The sequence below is a fragment of the Hesperophylax consimilis genome, chromosome 19 (assembly GCF_061612785.1).
Source record: "Hesperophylax consimilis isolate HC1 chromosome 19, BYU_Hcon_1.0, whole genome shotgun sequence".
Classification (NCBI taxonomy): Eukaryota; Metazoa; Arthropoda; class Insecta; order Trichoptera; family Limnephilidae; genus Hesperophylax; species Hesperophylax consimilis.
Window position 1 is genome coordinate 27,235,399 of NC_142854.1, and position 17,209 is coordinate 27,252,607.

General features: G+C 35.5%; 1 protein-coding gene across 7 annotated transcripts in view; it reads right to left on the minus strand.

The window, feature by feature from the left end:
• Positions 1–17,209, minus strand: part of sick (sickie) — a 478,256-nt gene that overhangs the window by 103,277 nt on the left and 357,770 nt on the right. For all 7 annotated transcript variants that reach the window (XM_089643461.1, XM_089643463.1, XM_089643462.1 and 4 more), the window contains 3 exons: positions 14,889–14,992; positions 13,591–13,761; positions 13,079–13,230 (listed from right to left, as the gene is read on the minus strand). In XM_089643461.1, coding sequence (XP_089499587.1) covers positions 13,079–13,230; positions 13,591–13,761; positions 14,889–14,992 — 427 coding nt within the window. The remainder of the gene's footprint in view (positions 1–13,078; positions 13,231–13,590; positions 13,762–14,888; positions 14,993–17,209) is intronic.

The following is a 17,209-nucleotide window of genomic DNA, read 5'->3' on the forward strand; positions in this document are numbered from 1 at the left end:
TTTCACTATTAAAATTCGTCAAAAATTTCAAACAAAAACACGGAAGATCTCGTTGAAAATGCCCCGCCACTATGTTATTAAAAACACTGAACTTAAAACTCTCACAAAAACACCTAAAACCTACAAATTCAATTTTTTTTTTCACTAAACTTATAATTTAATCAATTTGCCTTGACTTTTTCACAATTTTGTTTTGATATTTTGCACATTTCACATAGAAAAAACGGTTTTAAAACAATATTTGCGCAACAATTAATACGACAAGAATGAATAAGCGACGGACGTTCGCTCCGCACGACATTGCTCGAGTAACTGAGGAAAGAATTTACTAGCCCCAAGCCCAATAAACACAATGACTGATCTTCAGGGATCGGAAACATTTTCCATTTGAAATATTAAAAAAAAATTAATTTGTAAATTAGATAAGTATTTTTTGCATAAACTTTATATTTTTTAATTTGAATACCGAACAAGAGTAGCAATATTGTTCCCAACTGTCATTAGTTATTTCATTAACTCCACACATGAGGCACGGAGCAATAATTTTCCCCAGGGCCTATGTGAGGTGATTTCCTTCATGGGGTGGGGTTTCAACTGCGTAGCGGTCCGGATCGGGAGAAACTGGTTCAGGGAGAACCTTTGACATTTCCAGCAGGACTCTCTCGGAACATCGCCTTGCACGGTAATAGGAAGGATGGATTCATGACCCCAGATTCCTACACACCCCTCCTACCATTTTCTTACCCAGAACTTTCTTGCCTAAAAATGCACTCGACAAAGCATTGCAAAAGATGACATGGGCCTTAAGGGGAATTATTTTCTTCAGGGCCTCTGACTTTTAGAGTCATCTTTTGTGGGTTTCGGAGGGTATTTTGAGGAGATGAAGGAGTAAACATGGGTCTTGGGGAGACCCGTGTTGTAGGAGGGAGGAAACACAGAGGCCGGCAAATCTTTCCACAGCAGAACTGTTGAACTGTCGTAGGAATGACCCATTCTCACGAGAGTGATGTCAATGGCCTCCTGAGTAGGATTAATGTAAAAAAATAATATTCTTAAAAAAACATAAAATAAACTTTTTTTCCATTTATAAGACAGGTAAAGTACGTCAGTCGAATTAATTAAAAAAAAATATATAGGTTTCTTAAATCAACCACTGTTAGACTGGTGTAAGTATACTTACTGAAGTCAATCGCGTTGCCCGGGCTTTACACAAAATTTCTTCTAGTTTTGTAGGTCAAGTGTGCGAAATTGCATCAATCTTGGAATAAAACTGTAGATATCTACATAAATCAAATCAACGCTGCCCGCCCGGTGTGCCATGGATATTTTTTTGTAATATAAATAGATTAAATAAGTAAAAATGTGTATAATATGAAAAAGTTTTTTTGTAGAGATTTATAAATATTTTAAAATGTTTAGCTCCCCTGTCGATTCAGGAAGACAATTTGAAATTGGAAACACGCCTCATTGGCTGCTAACTCCCGAACGCAGAAGAGAAGAGAACTATTTAGAAAGAGTCAACGAACCAATAAATTCAATTTCAAAATAAGAACAGAACGAAAAAAATGACAGTTATTCTGGCGGGTAAAAAAAACTATAATCACAACATTGAATAATTTATTAATTATACTTTTTTAAGTAATACCTAATACTTTCTAACCTAACCTAACAACCTAACCTTGATCTTCTCGATCTCCTTTCCTTCCCGCTATCTCCAGCCTCAAATATTGAGCACTCCATTGTGGTGACTAGTTGGGACTCTTGTGCGGAATTCACATTTAAAAAAGGTGACACAATTGATCGATCACAAACATACTGATTAATTAATCTGTCTTTAATTTAACTCTGATTCAATTAAGTCAAATTTGCTTTAAATTTAAGTGTCATTTTCAAAATAGATAAAGTACCTACCCATAATATAATAAAATATAGTATTTTTATTTTTTAATAAAAAATATTAAATTTTCCATCTTATAGTATTTGAAATGTGTATTTCTTTTGTTTAAAGTTCAGATTTCACGCCTCTTTTCACGCTGTTTTTCCTTTTTTAAGGCGATGCACTATGTCGTGTAATATTTTAAATTGAGCCGCTATCAATAACAACCCTTAAGTAGATGGCGATAAGGTTTAAATTTCCGCTTAACACCATCCGCCTGTTTTGATTTATGCAAGAAAAAAACATGGCCAAAAAGTGCTTTTTATTTTATTTTGTGGATGTTCAGGCATAAATATTTAAATTTTTTTCGATCATTTTATGAATAACTTAATTTGCCACATTATACAATAAAATCGTATCCGAAAATGGGTTCGTAAGTAGGAGATTTTAAACTTTAAACCAGTTTTCATATGACTTTGCATTATTTTTTTCTGGGCTTATAAAAAGAATTATCTAAAACATACTCGATTACTTCAAAGGCCAAGATGTATTCTACTCGCAGTATTTAATAAAAGCATCTGAAACATTTCTAGGCGACCAAATTTTCAAACTAAAAACACATGATTTTGAATTACTATGTATGGCATCGCCTTGTGTTTTTTACTTTTTTTTATTTTTTTTTTTATAGTGAATACCTCACAAGAGTCCCAACTGCTCCCGTCTGGAGCCAGTGAGACTATGGCATCCCCAATAGGGGGATGTTGTGAGGCTGAAGGTAAGTGGGGAAGGGAAAGAGGAAGGTGGGGAAGTACCTGGCTATTTAGATCTAGTCACTAAACACGGCTAAAGCCATTTGGAGCAACGTTTCAATTCTGAATGGTGGTCTTACACCAGGGCGATACTGGTAGTATCTTCCACTCTGTATGTATATAAAAATGAATTCTTCTTTTTTGTACCTTATGGATTCAAAAACTCCTGCACCGATTTGGCTGAAAATGTCAAAGATTGTTCTTATTAGTGCCAGGAATGTTTAGAGAGAGATTTGAATGTCAGAAGAAGTCGGGGACGCCCGGGGAAGACTTAACGCATTATTTCGGCACTGGAATGAGATACGTAGTCAAATAAAAATCGATATAATGTAGTTTTTTAATGGCACAATCAAGTGAAAAAAAAACTTATAATTCTTTAGAATAATATTATTTCCACCTCAAAAATAGACACAGTTTTCAGGTAGACAAGAATTCACAAACTCAAAACTTGACTCCAAAACATTAATCACCCGAGCAACACCGGGTACAAGACAGTCAAACGTAAATAAAAAATCTCGAGGCAAATATTTTTTAAATTTTTTCAGCTTCACAAAACCTGTAATAACTATTATAATATCCCGTGATTTGTCACGGGTCTACATTAGTACAATACAAAAATCAACAATGTCAACAGTAAAAGTTAACATTCTATTGTTTTTTTTTAATTTTAAAAGGGACACAGTTATGTATTGTCCATTTATTTATATTCTCTGTTACCTGAGCAACCTTGTAATCCAGTCTATTGTTATTTTTATTGGTTATTTTAAGATGCCATACTGCGTTTTTTTTATATTATAGAATATGATTGACAATGGCTATTTCCGTTCGTTAATCCTATTTGAGGGTAGGTATCTATCTATTTGGGAGGCGGGTTTGCGTACCGTCGCACCGGGAACCATTTATTGGATAATCAACACCTCTGTCATAGGTCACCACAAGTGGCTCGCTACGTTTCGGTGATTTAGAGGTGAATTGTGTCCAGGATGCGTCTGCCCAGCAGCTGCGCGAGGTGCCAGATCGGGAGAGGCTGGTTTGAAGAGACTCTTTGACCTCTCTTAACTCTCTCAACCCTTATACTTTTTATATAGAAGAATATTCCCAGCTGCCCAAATTTCGTGTAATAATGGACCAGCTTACATAGAGTCGTCTTTTCATACGGATTTTTGTTTTTCTCCTGTTCGGTCACCGGGGTTCACAAATTCCGGCTTTGACAAAAAACTTGGACTTTTATTGTGATAGGTTGACAATATCTGGTTGGAATAATCAGGACCCTGACCTTGAAGTCCTCACCTCATTTATTTTATTTATTTATTCCTTTAGATTTACACACAGTACAATATGATACAAGATATAATTAAAATATTTTTAGTGATTATAGATTATTGTACCTTATCAGGTCGAAATTATTGGTTCCTAACTAGGCAAATTGCCCGTTCCAAGGAACCAAAAAATATGTGAAAGTAAGTGTGTGATTTGTCTATGTCTATAATATATCTCATTAATGTATTAATTTGTGATGTTTAATCGTTACAATCTTATGATAGAGTCGAACTTGAGCTGCTGTGTATGTTTCAATTGTGTATGAGCAATAATTAGAATAATGGAAGATATATATATATATATATATATAAGATTTATTATCATCTTATTCTCGACAGATAACACCATCTATGGGTAATCGTGATATTGTACTGTACGTGATAAAACCCCGGAGACATATCAATGACCAGATTTGAATAGACAGATAGGTACATCCCAACCTTTCTCTTCCCATACCCTTGCTGAAGAAAATACGAGCCACAAAGATCCCGAAATGAAATCAAGACAAAAGTAATATCATAATTACGTATAAAAGTTACACCATATCAAGGATTAAAAAAAATCAACCAATAAAAACAAGTTTTTTCAGTAGAATACATCTATTTTAAGCCCGTCGTCCCAAGGGCCGGTAAATTATCGGCATAAACCTAATGCTGCAAGTTCCACACTCAACTCCGTTGCAGACCTTGCAATAGCGATCTTAATTTTCTACGCAGGGTTTTACAGCAATCGGTTTGTGTCGATTACATACCAACCCGTGGGACAACGGGCTAAAATGTCATTTAAAACACTTTTTTTTTTGACTAAGGATTGAACTTTCCTTCACAGGGGGTCGAGTCAACCACGCTAACAACCTGGTCAAATGCCGATCGGCTAGGACCGACACTTATTTCGCATGTATTGTTATTATTTCATCCTATTAAGAGGAAGCTACAAGCCAAAAATGTGTATATTTTTGGTATACCTTATATAGTAGGTAATAGGCATTAAAATCGCTTGACAAATGGAGTTTAGAAATGTTCGATTTCAAGCAAAAACTGGTTTTTATTTATTTTGTAAATAATTTTATAAGAAAGCAAAAAAGTTAATCAAGTGAAACTGTCACAGATAATCTTAGCTATAATACTGTATTTAAAAAAAGTTGTTTCCTTTATGCGTTCAAACATTTCTATTGAAAAAATATTATTTTTAGTAGTTTGCATTTATATTTTTTATTGAGTAATGTATTTTTTTATTTATATTCTACTCAAGCGAAGCGATAGAAAAACCTTCAATTTATCAAAGCATATTTTGTGGTATTCATAATATACACCAATTCGTTATAAAGATTGATCAAAATAGTAATGCGTATAATTTCGCGTGTGTGTATGTGATTGCCACCAAAATTTAATAGAATGCATTGTCATCTACAATGAGTCTATCTAAGTGGTTTAATTTTACATCCAAGATTTTCATTCATTCATTACCGAAAGCAAAAGTGAAATTCAAATAGTATGTATTTTATAAAAAAATAGCATCTTTATAAAAAAGAATAATGTTGATAGTAGAAATGGATTTCTTCATTGAAGTTTGTAATAAATATGAAATGGTCGTGTCAGGTCTATAGTGTAATGGAATCCATCATTTCAACGTTTGCTACGAAGTCCGGTATTTGATGGGTACCCAGACAAAAACTGGACAGCCATAGACTATAGGACGTCCATAGACGATGCCGTTTGCGGACGTTTAAACAACCGGACTGAATTGTTCAACAACTCAATGGCGAAGTGTACATTTAATTTTTATTTATTTTGTTTCTAAACGATTCACCACGTCAATATCGATAACAATAAAACTTCTTACACCTGATGCTGGTTTTGATTTATGCAAGAAAAAACGGTTCCATCATATTTCATAAAAATGAAAATTCAACACACCAAAGTGATATAGAGTCATTAAAAGCGATGAAATAAAAACTAGGTTTAATAGTTATCTACAGGGTTTTCCAATAAGAGGTGTTATTTTGATATTTTTCCCGTAAAAGATCAATGATTTCGCTGCTTGTGTGGCACGTAGCAGCGTCTTGTTGAAAGTAAACGTTGTCCAGATCAATACCATCCAATTCCGGCCATAAAAAGTCATTAATCATTTCTCGATAGCGCAATCCATTCACCGTAACTGTTGCTCCAGCCTCATTTTCGAAAAAGTAAGGTCCAATGACTCCGCCGGACCATAAACCGCACCAAACAGTCACACGTTGAGGATAGAGAGGCTTTTCAACAATAACTCTTGGGTTTTTCGAGATCCAGATGCGACAATTTTGCTTGTTGACGAAGCCACCGAGGTGGAAATGGGCCTCATCACTCAAGATGATTTGCATTTGATTCACTCAAGTGAATTTTAATAATTTCAATGCGTTGTTGAAGCATGTATCGTTCAATTTTTATTAATGGCATAGTTCCTACTTGTCAAATGTCATTGACAAGTAGGAACGATATTACAAGAAATAAATTTACGTGTTGATTTTCAATAGTTAATTTGACCATCTGTTCAATATTCAGAGTTATATTATAGTACGTATACATTTGCGAACCGAAACGGGAGCTGAGCCACAAATTACGGGAAAGGAACGAAACAACTGAGCTGATCTCAACTTTACCATAAGTTGAGATCTCAACAATCCGGGCCCTTACTGTTATCAAATCCGTTATCTCGTAATTATCCCATTGACCAGATACAACAATCGAGAGGTCCCATTGCGTTACGCTAGAAAGAAGCGCCTAGGTGTATCTGCCGGCCATAGGAATGCGGTATTTCCTATATTGTACAATATGACAGTACAGACATATCCATTGCGAATTGCAAAAAGATAAAAATATCGCGTTTCTGGAACAGAAAACGGCGGGAAACGGGAGCTAGCACGTGACTAGACTGCGGGGCGTCCCATTGGTCTAGAATCCAAGATGGCCGACCGATCAAAGATGGCGGACAATAAAATTCAAGGCGCGTAATGGGTTTGACATTCAGTGGCGGACTGGCGCGTTCTTTGAAAAAAACAGTAAAGATGATTATAAAATTCTTTGAAACGGGATGGAAACTTATTTATGAAATATGAACAGTTGATTTCTTTTGAATATAATATTGACGTCCTCCGTGGTGTAGGAACAATGCTTTCAACTAGCAATAAAGAGGTCGCGGGTTCAAATCAAGTAAATTTTATTTTATCGATTTGTGTTATTTTGCAATTTAATCATTTAAAATAAAATAAGGTATATTCCTAGAGTGGAAAATACATGTGTAAGGATTGCACCATTCAGAATTGAAACGTTTTTTGAAATGGCTTTAGCCGTGTTTGGTGACCAGATCTTAATAGCCAGGCACTTCCCCACCTTCATCTTCACAATCTCCTTCCCTTTACCTCTATCTTCAGTCTCACAACATACCGGTTGGGGTTGCCTTTGCTCACTTGCCCCAGCGGGAGCGGTTGGGACTCTTGTGCGGAATTCTAATTAAAAAAATATATTTTGAAACTAGCAGTGTTTAGAGAAAAAAACGTAAGGCGAATATAGTTTATGTTAGGTTAGGTTGGATCATTCACGCCGACAGAGGAACGGAACGGGTGCGCTAAGTTTCAAAATCAGATGTAGATAGTAATTTCCTCTTATGTCGAAAGGTTGTGTGTGCAAAATTTCATCAAAATTCTGTTTTAAAGGGTGGGAAAAGGAGATGGAGTGATTTTTCTTCCTTTTGTTTAGAAAGTCAAGTGTTCAAAATTTCAGTAATCTCGGAATAAAACTATAGATTTGTATAAAAAAAAATCCAAGCTGCCCGCCACAGACACTCTTCTTTATATGAATATGTAAATTATTGGATGTAGTAGGTAGTTACTTTCCTTTAAACTATTTAATGTCTTCTTCCTTTGATGGGGGTGTAATTCAAAATAATGCAAACATGATAAATATGTGTTTTTTGGTTCCAAAATTTGATCGCTTCGATCAAATTTAAGACGCGTTAAATAAATACTGCAAGTCGAACACATCTCGGTTTAACATTAATAAGTAAAAAAAAATGTGTTGTAGTGTAAAATCTCCTACTTGCGAAACTTTTTAGGATGTATTTTATTGTATAATGTGCAAATAAAGTTCTTAATAGTATGATCAGATAACATTATATTTATTTTGTGTCCGAGCTTCAAAAATTTAAATAAAACATGTTTTTTAGCATTTTTCATAAATCGAATGGCAATTTCAATCTTATCGCCACGTAAGGAGAGAGTGATATCAATAATATTGCCATATTAGCCCGTCGTCCCAAGGATCGGTAAGCAATCGAGACCCTGCGGAGAAAAATAAGTTCGCTACAGTAAGTTAACGGTCTGCAGCGCAGTTCTTGCAGCTTTCGGCTTATGTTGATTGCTTACCGATCCATGGGACGACAGACGACGTTATATCTACAACCTACAAAAAGTTCCATATGCCAGATATAATTTTTTACACTCTAATATTTGATTGAAATGAAGTAAGTCTTAAGTCATGGTGTTTGAAAGAGAGAGTACGAAAACAGTGTGCAATATAGTTGTGAATGAGGAATACTTGGAGCAGGTGGATGAGTTTGTGTATTTAGGAAGTATGTTGTAGAGAGATGGGAAGGCTGACAGAGATATTGAAAGAAGGTAAAAGCAGGTAACTCCATTAATGGAGGACTGAACGCAGTTGGCGCCAACAAAGTCCACAATGGAGTGCTGGTACCTACCCTAATGTATGGAAGTGAGGCATGGAACTGACAGATGAAGGATGAAAGTGGACTGAATGCTGTAGAAATGAGATCCCTGGGGCGTATGTGTGGTAAAATCATATACGTTCGTGTGAGAAATGTGGAGGTCTGTAAAGAATGCAAGGCTGATGTAAGCCTAATGATTAAGATTAAGAAAGGGAGTCTTAGATGCTTTGGGCATGTAGAGCGAATGAGCGAAGTAAGGAGTGTAAGGAGAATATATGACGCAAATGTGAATGGTAGCAGAGTAAGTCAGGAGAGGGAAGACATGGCATGATCAAGTGAATCAGATACTTAAGAAGTGTGTTAGCCAAACCGAGTTGATTGGCGGTCTGTCCTCTCTGCTTGCCTCTGCGGAAACGTCGTGATGGTTAGTTAGTTAGTTGAATGAAGGGGTTTGAATGAACGACTTTACAATAAATTATTTTTTATTTTTATTACATTATTTTCTTTGCCAGTTCGCCGCTGTGTGCAATATCATGAACAGTATTGATATGGTGTCTTGCTATGAAGTCGGTAAATTGGACCGAGCCGTCTAATGTCTCGGCGACTAACTTAATAATAATATCAATCAGCAGGAAATTATAGATAAAAGGGAAGTAGTACCACTCCGATATAGTCAGTAATAAAATTGCATGTTGTGACAGTAATTATTATTTTTGTTGGATGTGGAAAGTTCCGAATTGCAAACATCTATTGAGCACCAACAATGTCACTGAACACCAATGTAAAAAAAAACTCATTGAGCATCGACTATGTCACTATGTCATAGAGTACTAACAATTTAACATGTCATTTAGCTAGCTTTAATACACTAATAATGTCACTGAAAACCAACCTTGTTATTGAGCTCTAACAATGTCACGGTGAACCAACAGCATTGAGCATGTAAGTCAGCACGAACATTGTCGTTAAGCATCAACACTGAAAGCTTGTTATTGAGCTCCAACAATGTCACTGTGAACCAACCGTATTGAGCATGTAAGTCAGCACAAACATTGTCATTAAGCATCAACACTGAAAGCTTGTAATTGAGCTCCAACAATGTCACCATGAATCAACAAGTGCATTGTGCATGTAAGTTAGAACGAACATTGTCATTGAGCATTATCACATCAATAATGTCACAGAGAACCAATAATGACATTGAGCACCAACAAAGTCATTGTGAACCAATAACTTAATTTAAATTCAACAATGTCACTGAGCACTAACAATGTAACTTAGGGTGAACATTGTCATTGAGCATTAACACTCCAATAATGTCTCTAAGTACCGCACAAAAGTCCCAAGTGATCCCAACAGTCTGGAATCTGGAGCCAGTGAGACTATGGAATCCCCGATTTGGGTATGTTGTGAGGGTGAAGAGAGTGGTAAAGGGAAGGAGATTGGGAAGGGGAAGAGCGGTAAGTATCTAACTATTCAGATTGGGTCACTAAAATGGTGGCCATCACCAGGACGATACTGAGAGCATTTATCACCCTAGAATGTGCCGTATTAATTAAATTAATGTAAAATAACACAAATTAAATTAAACTAATTAAATTACGCATGATAGGAATTGAACCCAAGACCTCTGGATTAATTGTCAAGGATTTTAGCCACTATTAGGATAGTATTTAAAAAAAACATAAGTTCTTAACAAAATTGTTGCATTTCCATGTTCCTATTAGAAAAATCTAATTCCATTTCAAGACAATTAAAAATTCTTGCGAGTTGATCATTATGTAGAGCAAATTGATGATGTCATTTGAGTTGTACGTAAATATTAGTGTAAATTTATCATTCAGAAATATGGAACAGCAAAGTTTTTAGTTCAATTAAATGTTAATGGATTGATGACAAAGTCCAACAGCTCTATTGAAAATAAGTAATAAATTGGAGTTATTATTGATATTGCATTAATCATGCCAGTGAATTGAGTCATTCTGACATTTTATGAGTTTATTGGGATGAAAACAATTGGGTATCTATCTTAACACTATCTGAGTGTCAAAAGTGACTATCGGCCACGAAGAATTTGAAATTCTTAACGCACAGTCTATGCGGTTTGTTTTCTTAATTTTTTATTGTGATAAACAATTATTTAGCTTTATAGAAAATATAATAAAACTTGAAGAATATTTTGGCATTTCTATAAAATATTTTTTTATAAGATGCGAATGAAAAAAAGCTTTTGCTTAAATATAAGTACCTATTCCGGGGAAAATACTTATTATACTGTTTTTATAAAATATAACACATTATATGGTAAGATTAAATTTATAAAAAGAAGTAAGTTATTATGAAAATCGAATCAGTATGTGAGTGTGGAAGAATAGCATTTGTTCACTGTGTTTTGCTATTGTGGAAAAAAAATTACGATCGATAATGACATCATTAAAATGATGGCAACGATTTAAAAAGTGCCATTTTTGATTTGCCGGCAAAACAACATGTTTGTTCGTGAATATGATGTTAGTAATGTCACTCTGGCCAATGTAAGTGACAGCCGTCTTGCCAGCCAGTAGCGTTTTCTACATCATAATGACATTTAGCCAGTTCAAACCATTTCAGAATTTGTAGTTTTAGATAGTTTTTAAAATCATAATTTACTACGGATGAAAATATTAAGTACACGCATTTTTAGAAGACAAGTTTTTTTAAAACACCTCTGTAACCTTCACTGGCTCAAATGCCCTGAAAGAATCCAGTACAAATTGTGCTGGATGGTGTTTAAATCCATCAATGAAATGGCCCCACCCTACATCTCTGAACTATGCGTCCCGGAAAACACTGATCTGAGGCAGTCAACTCTTAGATCAGCAACATCATCAGCTGTAGGCAGACTGATGGAACCTAAGCGCAAGCCAAATACTAAGTTTGGTGATCGCGCTTTCGGAGCATCTGGGTCGAAGGCTTGGTATAAACTTCCTCCGGAACTAAGATCCATAACAAGTCCAACAGAATTCAGGTCTAAACTAAAAACTTACCTTTTTAAGCTATCATACCCTGAAATTAAATACACTATTCCTGAGAGAAAGTCCAATTATATCCAATTTTCCAATTACATCCTAAATCCTGTATCTAAATTTCGCTAATAAACAATTAGATAATGTTAATTAAGTGTTAATCTCAAGTGACCTACCAGGTAAGTATGGTACTGTATATTATCTCCATATTTAGTTAGTAGATCATTGTAAAAGTGTATTATATATTTGTACAGCGCCCTTGAGGTGATTTTGCACAAATTGCTATATAAATCATTATTAAGTACACACATCAATGGATAAGAATCAGAAAAAAATATTTTTTAATCTTCCACACAGTTATCAAGGTACTCAAAACACCTCATTTCTTCCCAGGAAATGCAGCACCAAGTAAATCAGCTTGGAAGCATAACAAAATACGCTATTCAGGTATTTAAAGTTGCTGTCAATAATTTTGCGTTAATTATATTATTTGAATGCTTCATTTAACCTGGTGTGTCGGAGATACTTATTGGATACGCAAGATTTGTATCTGTCATGTGCCGGAGTTGCAATACGGCAACGGCATCGTGCATCATATTTTGATGGATTTTTATACATTGTTTGGCTGCATATTTAAATGAACCATAATCGCTTTTCAATAAAGTAACCAATCAGAAGAGAAGTTTTGCATTGCTTGAAGTTCGACAGAATTCAGGTTTTAATTATCTGAAATTAGCGCGCGCCACAGCAAAAAACTTTCCCCAACATAAACATGAGAATTGATTTCTCTACTGAGATGGGCAGTATTGTTAAAAACAAATAGCTTGCTAATAGCCTAAACTTTTGGAACACCAGACCCTTTCCGAAATGATCTGTACCGTGAACGGAAAAATGAACTCTAAAGTGTTTCAAGCGCAAGCGATTCTGTTAAAATTTTTCATGCACTTTCTAAATCGTTTCAGATTTAAATCGCATTTCAAAAAATTTCAGTTAGGGCGAAATTCCAATGCCACCAGCGCACAATCGGTTTATCAGCGGGGAAATAATTCTTGTCACTGGTGCTCAAATGGTTTTCCAGAGGGAACCACAGAAAATCTATTATAAATAAAAATAAATAACTTTTTTAATGGGAGAAGCAAATCATTTCTCTGAATATAATTATGTTAGAAAGTAGTTATTCTGGGAATATCTCTACTTTTAAATTTTTACTGGCTGACAATATGGAATAAAATTAAATGTTCCAAAAGATTAAATGAGACAGTCAGTGTCATATCGATGACCATCTTAGTAAGGTGAGATCATTTGCCGATAATCGCAGAGTTCAAAATAAAAAGAGCTGAAACGAAGTAATAAGAGATGGCATCACTCACATTGGTGGTCAGCTGCGTTGTGAGGGTGTGCACCTTCTCCTTAGCATCGGTCAGCTCCCGCCTCAGCTTCCTGGCTTCGTGCGCCTGCCGCTCCTCGGCAGAACTGTGCAGCGAAGACGCCGTGGACACCAGGCTAGCGGTGGATCCGTGAGCTGGGACGATAGAAATGTTAGGTTAGGTTAGCAAGATTCAAGACGATTCTTTAGAGTCATACAAAAAAAATGCTGTTTTGCGGACTAAGAACAATCATCAGGGGACCAAGCATGACGATGTCAATGTCCCATGCAGAAAATAGGGCAAAAAATGCCCTACTATTGCAACACTGACATGCAAAAGTAGAATGGAAAAAATATAAATATATATTTTGCAAAACTGATTTAATTAATTATTTTTAGAATTGGTTATTGATTATGTGAAGTAGATTCACGTGTAATATTGCGCCATTTTCGAACCACGCAAAAAGTGGAGATTTCAAAGTGATGTCAATACAGTGAAACTATCATAATAATCACCGTCATCATTCTTTTTGTAGTGCGAGTGCCTGGCGGAGTGGTGTTGCGAGGGCAGCACCAGCTGGTGCGGTGGCAGGAGCCCCAGACTGTGAGCACCAGGGTGGCCACCGGGAGGCGAGAGGGCGGAGCGGGGGCTGGGAGACGGGGGCTCAGACGCTCCATAGGGTATACCTGCGGAAAAAGCATTAACATTAGCATAATACATAATTAACTAACTGACCATATATAGATATGACAGAATGGATAGCAACACAACTCTGTTTTGGCAAGCAGTTTTTGATTCATTCTCATTCATGCATTGTCTCTTATATTTTCAGGTATATACAGTATCAGTTTCAGAAAAAAATGTACTGCCATTGCTTAAAAATATGTATAAACAATGATTGCGCTAATTATAATTATATATTAACACATTGTAGTCGGGCGCTTCAAACAATAGACTCTAGCCTATAGCGGGTGTTTTTCACGATTAGCGCATAAATATATCGCTTTCCTAAAATTGACACAATTTCTAAACCAAATAATATTTTCAAAGAAATCATATATGACATTTGATCATCAAAAATAAATTATAATTGCTTTGATTACATCATAATTTCACCACATTTCAAAGCTGAATATAAAAACCTTATATTAATTCAGTAAATAGCATTCAATATTCAATATTTGAAAATTCCAAGTAAAAGATAACATGTTTATTCATATCATATAGTTATATAATAAATAATAATATATATTTGCCATGCCCGCAATTTTACAATCGCTGGATGTGTGAAATCTGATCGCGTAAATTGAACAGTGTCGCCTAAGGTCGAAGGCGCACACTCAATAACTCATATATGTTTAATTGCTTCTTGTCAAAAAAGAGTCTTTTGCGGTTGTCTCGCCTAATTGAAGAGCCCATTCCACTTATGAATCATAGTATTTCACGCTGATAACAAACCCGTATAATGCCGTTTCCCGCCAAAAACCGACAGTCGACAAAAACAGCATTTGCCGTGTCCCGCAGTTGACCGACAGTCCGCGAAAAACGGCAAAGGCCGTGTCCCGACGACAATGTGTTAAGTATATTTTTATTCCCTTCTGCTCGCAACCATCAGGAGACAGTGATTCTGTGGTGTCTGTTAATCTCTATGAATTGGGGTATGTTAGGTAGTGGGAAGATGAACAGGATGGAGAAAAGGAAGGAGAAGAGCAAAGGATCAGAACCACTCAACCATGGTTACCGTCTTTTAATTTAATTACCTAAGTACCATCCCAAAGTAAATAATTTGTAAATTATAAATAATAATAATCACCTTGGCCGTCTCCGTAGTGAACTGGAAGACAATAGTATGGTTCGTATTCTCCCTCAGATGACCTCTGTAGCATAGACGGATAGAGCTTCTCGGATTTGGTAGATCTGTCAAAACAATTATTCATTTAGTCACATTAATTAAACTCCCTCCCACTGCGGTACAAGGCGATGAGTCGAAAGAGATCCGGCCTACCACGCAGCTGGCAGGCAGGCGTATCCGCTGCTAAGACCTGGACAAACCTTACCCCATGAACCTGGGCACCCCTGCTAAGTCACTAAATGTAGCGAAACGGTGACCGGATAACTCATCAAACTGACAGTTCAACACACATTTAAAACTGATATAAAGTCATGAAAAATGATGAAACAAAAACAATAGGTTAGGTTTACATGTTAGTTAGTTTTTCTCATAACTTTTTATGACTTTATATCTTATACTTTTTAAAGGTGTGTTGTATTGTCATTGTGGTGAGTTGAGATGGAATTAATTTGAAAATGTTCGGTAAAGAAAATGTACATATAGAAATTAGGCAGAGGTAATAGCAATTATTCGTTGAATCAAATAAAGGGAAAAATATAATTGAAAACACTAACTTTATTCACAAATACAAAAGCTGTGAGAGTGCTGTGAGATCGTACCTACATGACTTAACCTCAAAATTAATTTGTGTTCATTAGAAAGCTTTGTGCTGTAATTGACATTGACACAAAGAAAGCTGGACAAAACAAATGTCTGCGTACATATCGAGAGTCAGCACGAACAATGACAGTTGTGCAAATTGGTAACTTTGCACAAAAGCAATTTGCACATGTGACATTGTTCAATGGGGCAGACGAATTATCAATATTGTACAATCTTTGATTAGCCATCTTTTATAGAAATTGAAATTAATGTAAAGTTAGCAATCAGTGCCATTTTGTTATTTTTTTAACATTAGAAAGATCCCTTTTAATGTCGATTCTAGGTCCATTTTAGCTTTTGAACAGTTATTGATCAGCAACCTTACGCTTTTCGGCTGTTCACAATTTCTTTCAAAGTTAAAAACAGATTAAGGGGGTATTTCACTATGTCGGGCTAAATATCTGACTAGCTATCCGTTGGCTGGCTTTAAAGATCAGAATAACTTCGTTATTCAACGGCGACCGTTTCACCATTGTTTCCGAGCTTCCGGATAGATAACACTCGAAATAGTCTGATAACATCGCAAAATGTTTGCAGTTACCCCATCTACTGCAACGCCTGTCATGCGTCACAGTCCACACACCGCGAAGTGTGCATTTTTTTGGTTATGTTATGTTGATTATCAGGTCATTTTAGATAGATTCGTGTCGAATTAATACATTGTTTCTTATTTTGAACACAATCAAATAATTCAGGATGGATCATACAAGCATTCAAATTCATTCAACAAAATTCGACTCACTTCTCCGCTGTCAAACTCGGAATGTTTTGACGCCATCTTTGATTCGAGGAATAGCGCCTAACGTCTGGTTCGAGCACTGATTAGTCAAATCGAACTTTAACCCGAGCTTTAGCGTTATTCAGATATAGTGAAAACGAAAAAATGACTAATCCGTGGATTAGTGCTTCGTCAGAACATAATCAGAGATAGTGAAATACCCCCTAAGGATCTGCGTTTAATGGGAACCTTTCAAATGTCAAAACAACAAAATGGAGCTGCTTGCCAATTGATTACAATGTTACATTTGTATTTCTGCGAAACACCCCAAGCTTAGGTTGAAGCAAAAATTTAGACGGCTTAAACATATTATTCATTTTGCAGTGATGATAATTAGCGAATAACTATTAACACATAAGCTTTTATAAATAATTTAATGATTGTATGCATAAGTTTGTTGTGTTGCAACGATTCTCCGTTCAAGAAATTCTGTGGTTTATTCACCTGAGATCACAAATCTTACCTAATGTTCACTTATTTAAAACCTTTGTCAATTTGACTATGCGTTAAAAAAATAACAATAAATAAATACAGAGGACTAGTTATTGCAAAAAACATTGTGTTCGTATACTAATTTCGTATTTGATTAAGGTATCTACATAAAAATAATATTACCTACATTTATGGAAACGTTTATTCTATGTTAATTTTTTATAAATACCAAATATAAACGTCACAAGAATCAAGTTAACCCTTAGCACGAAAAAGGTTGTAATAGATCGAATGTCGTTGGTAATAGATGTCAAGATTACAAAAGTTTCGAAAAATGTCAATGTAAAAAAATCAACCGAAAAAAATAAAGTATTTTTACCATTCAAATATATCTATTTTAAAATGTCTTTAAAACTTAAAATAATTTACT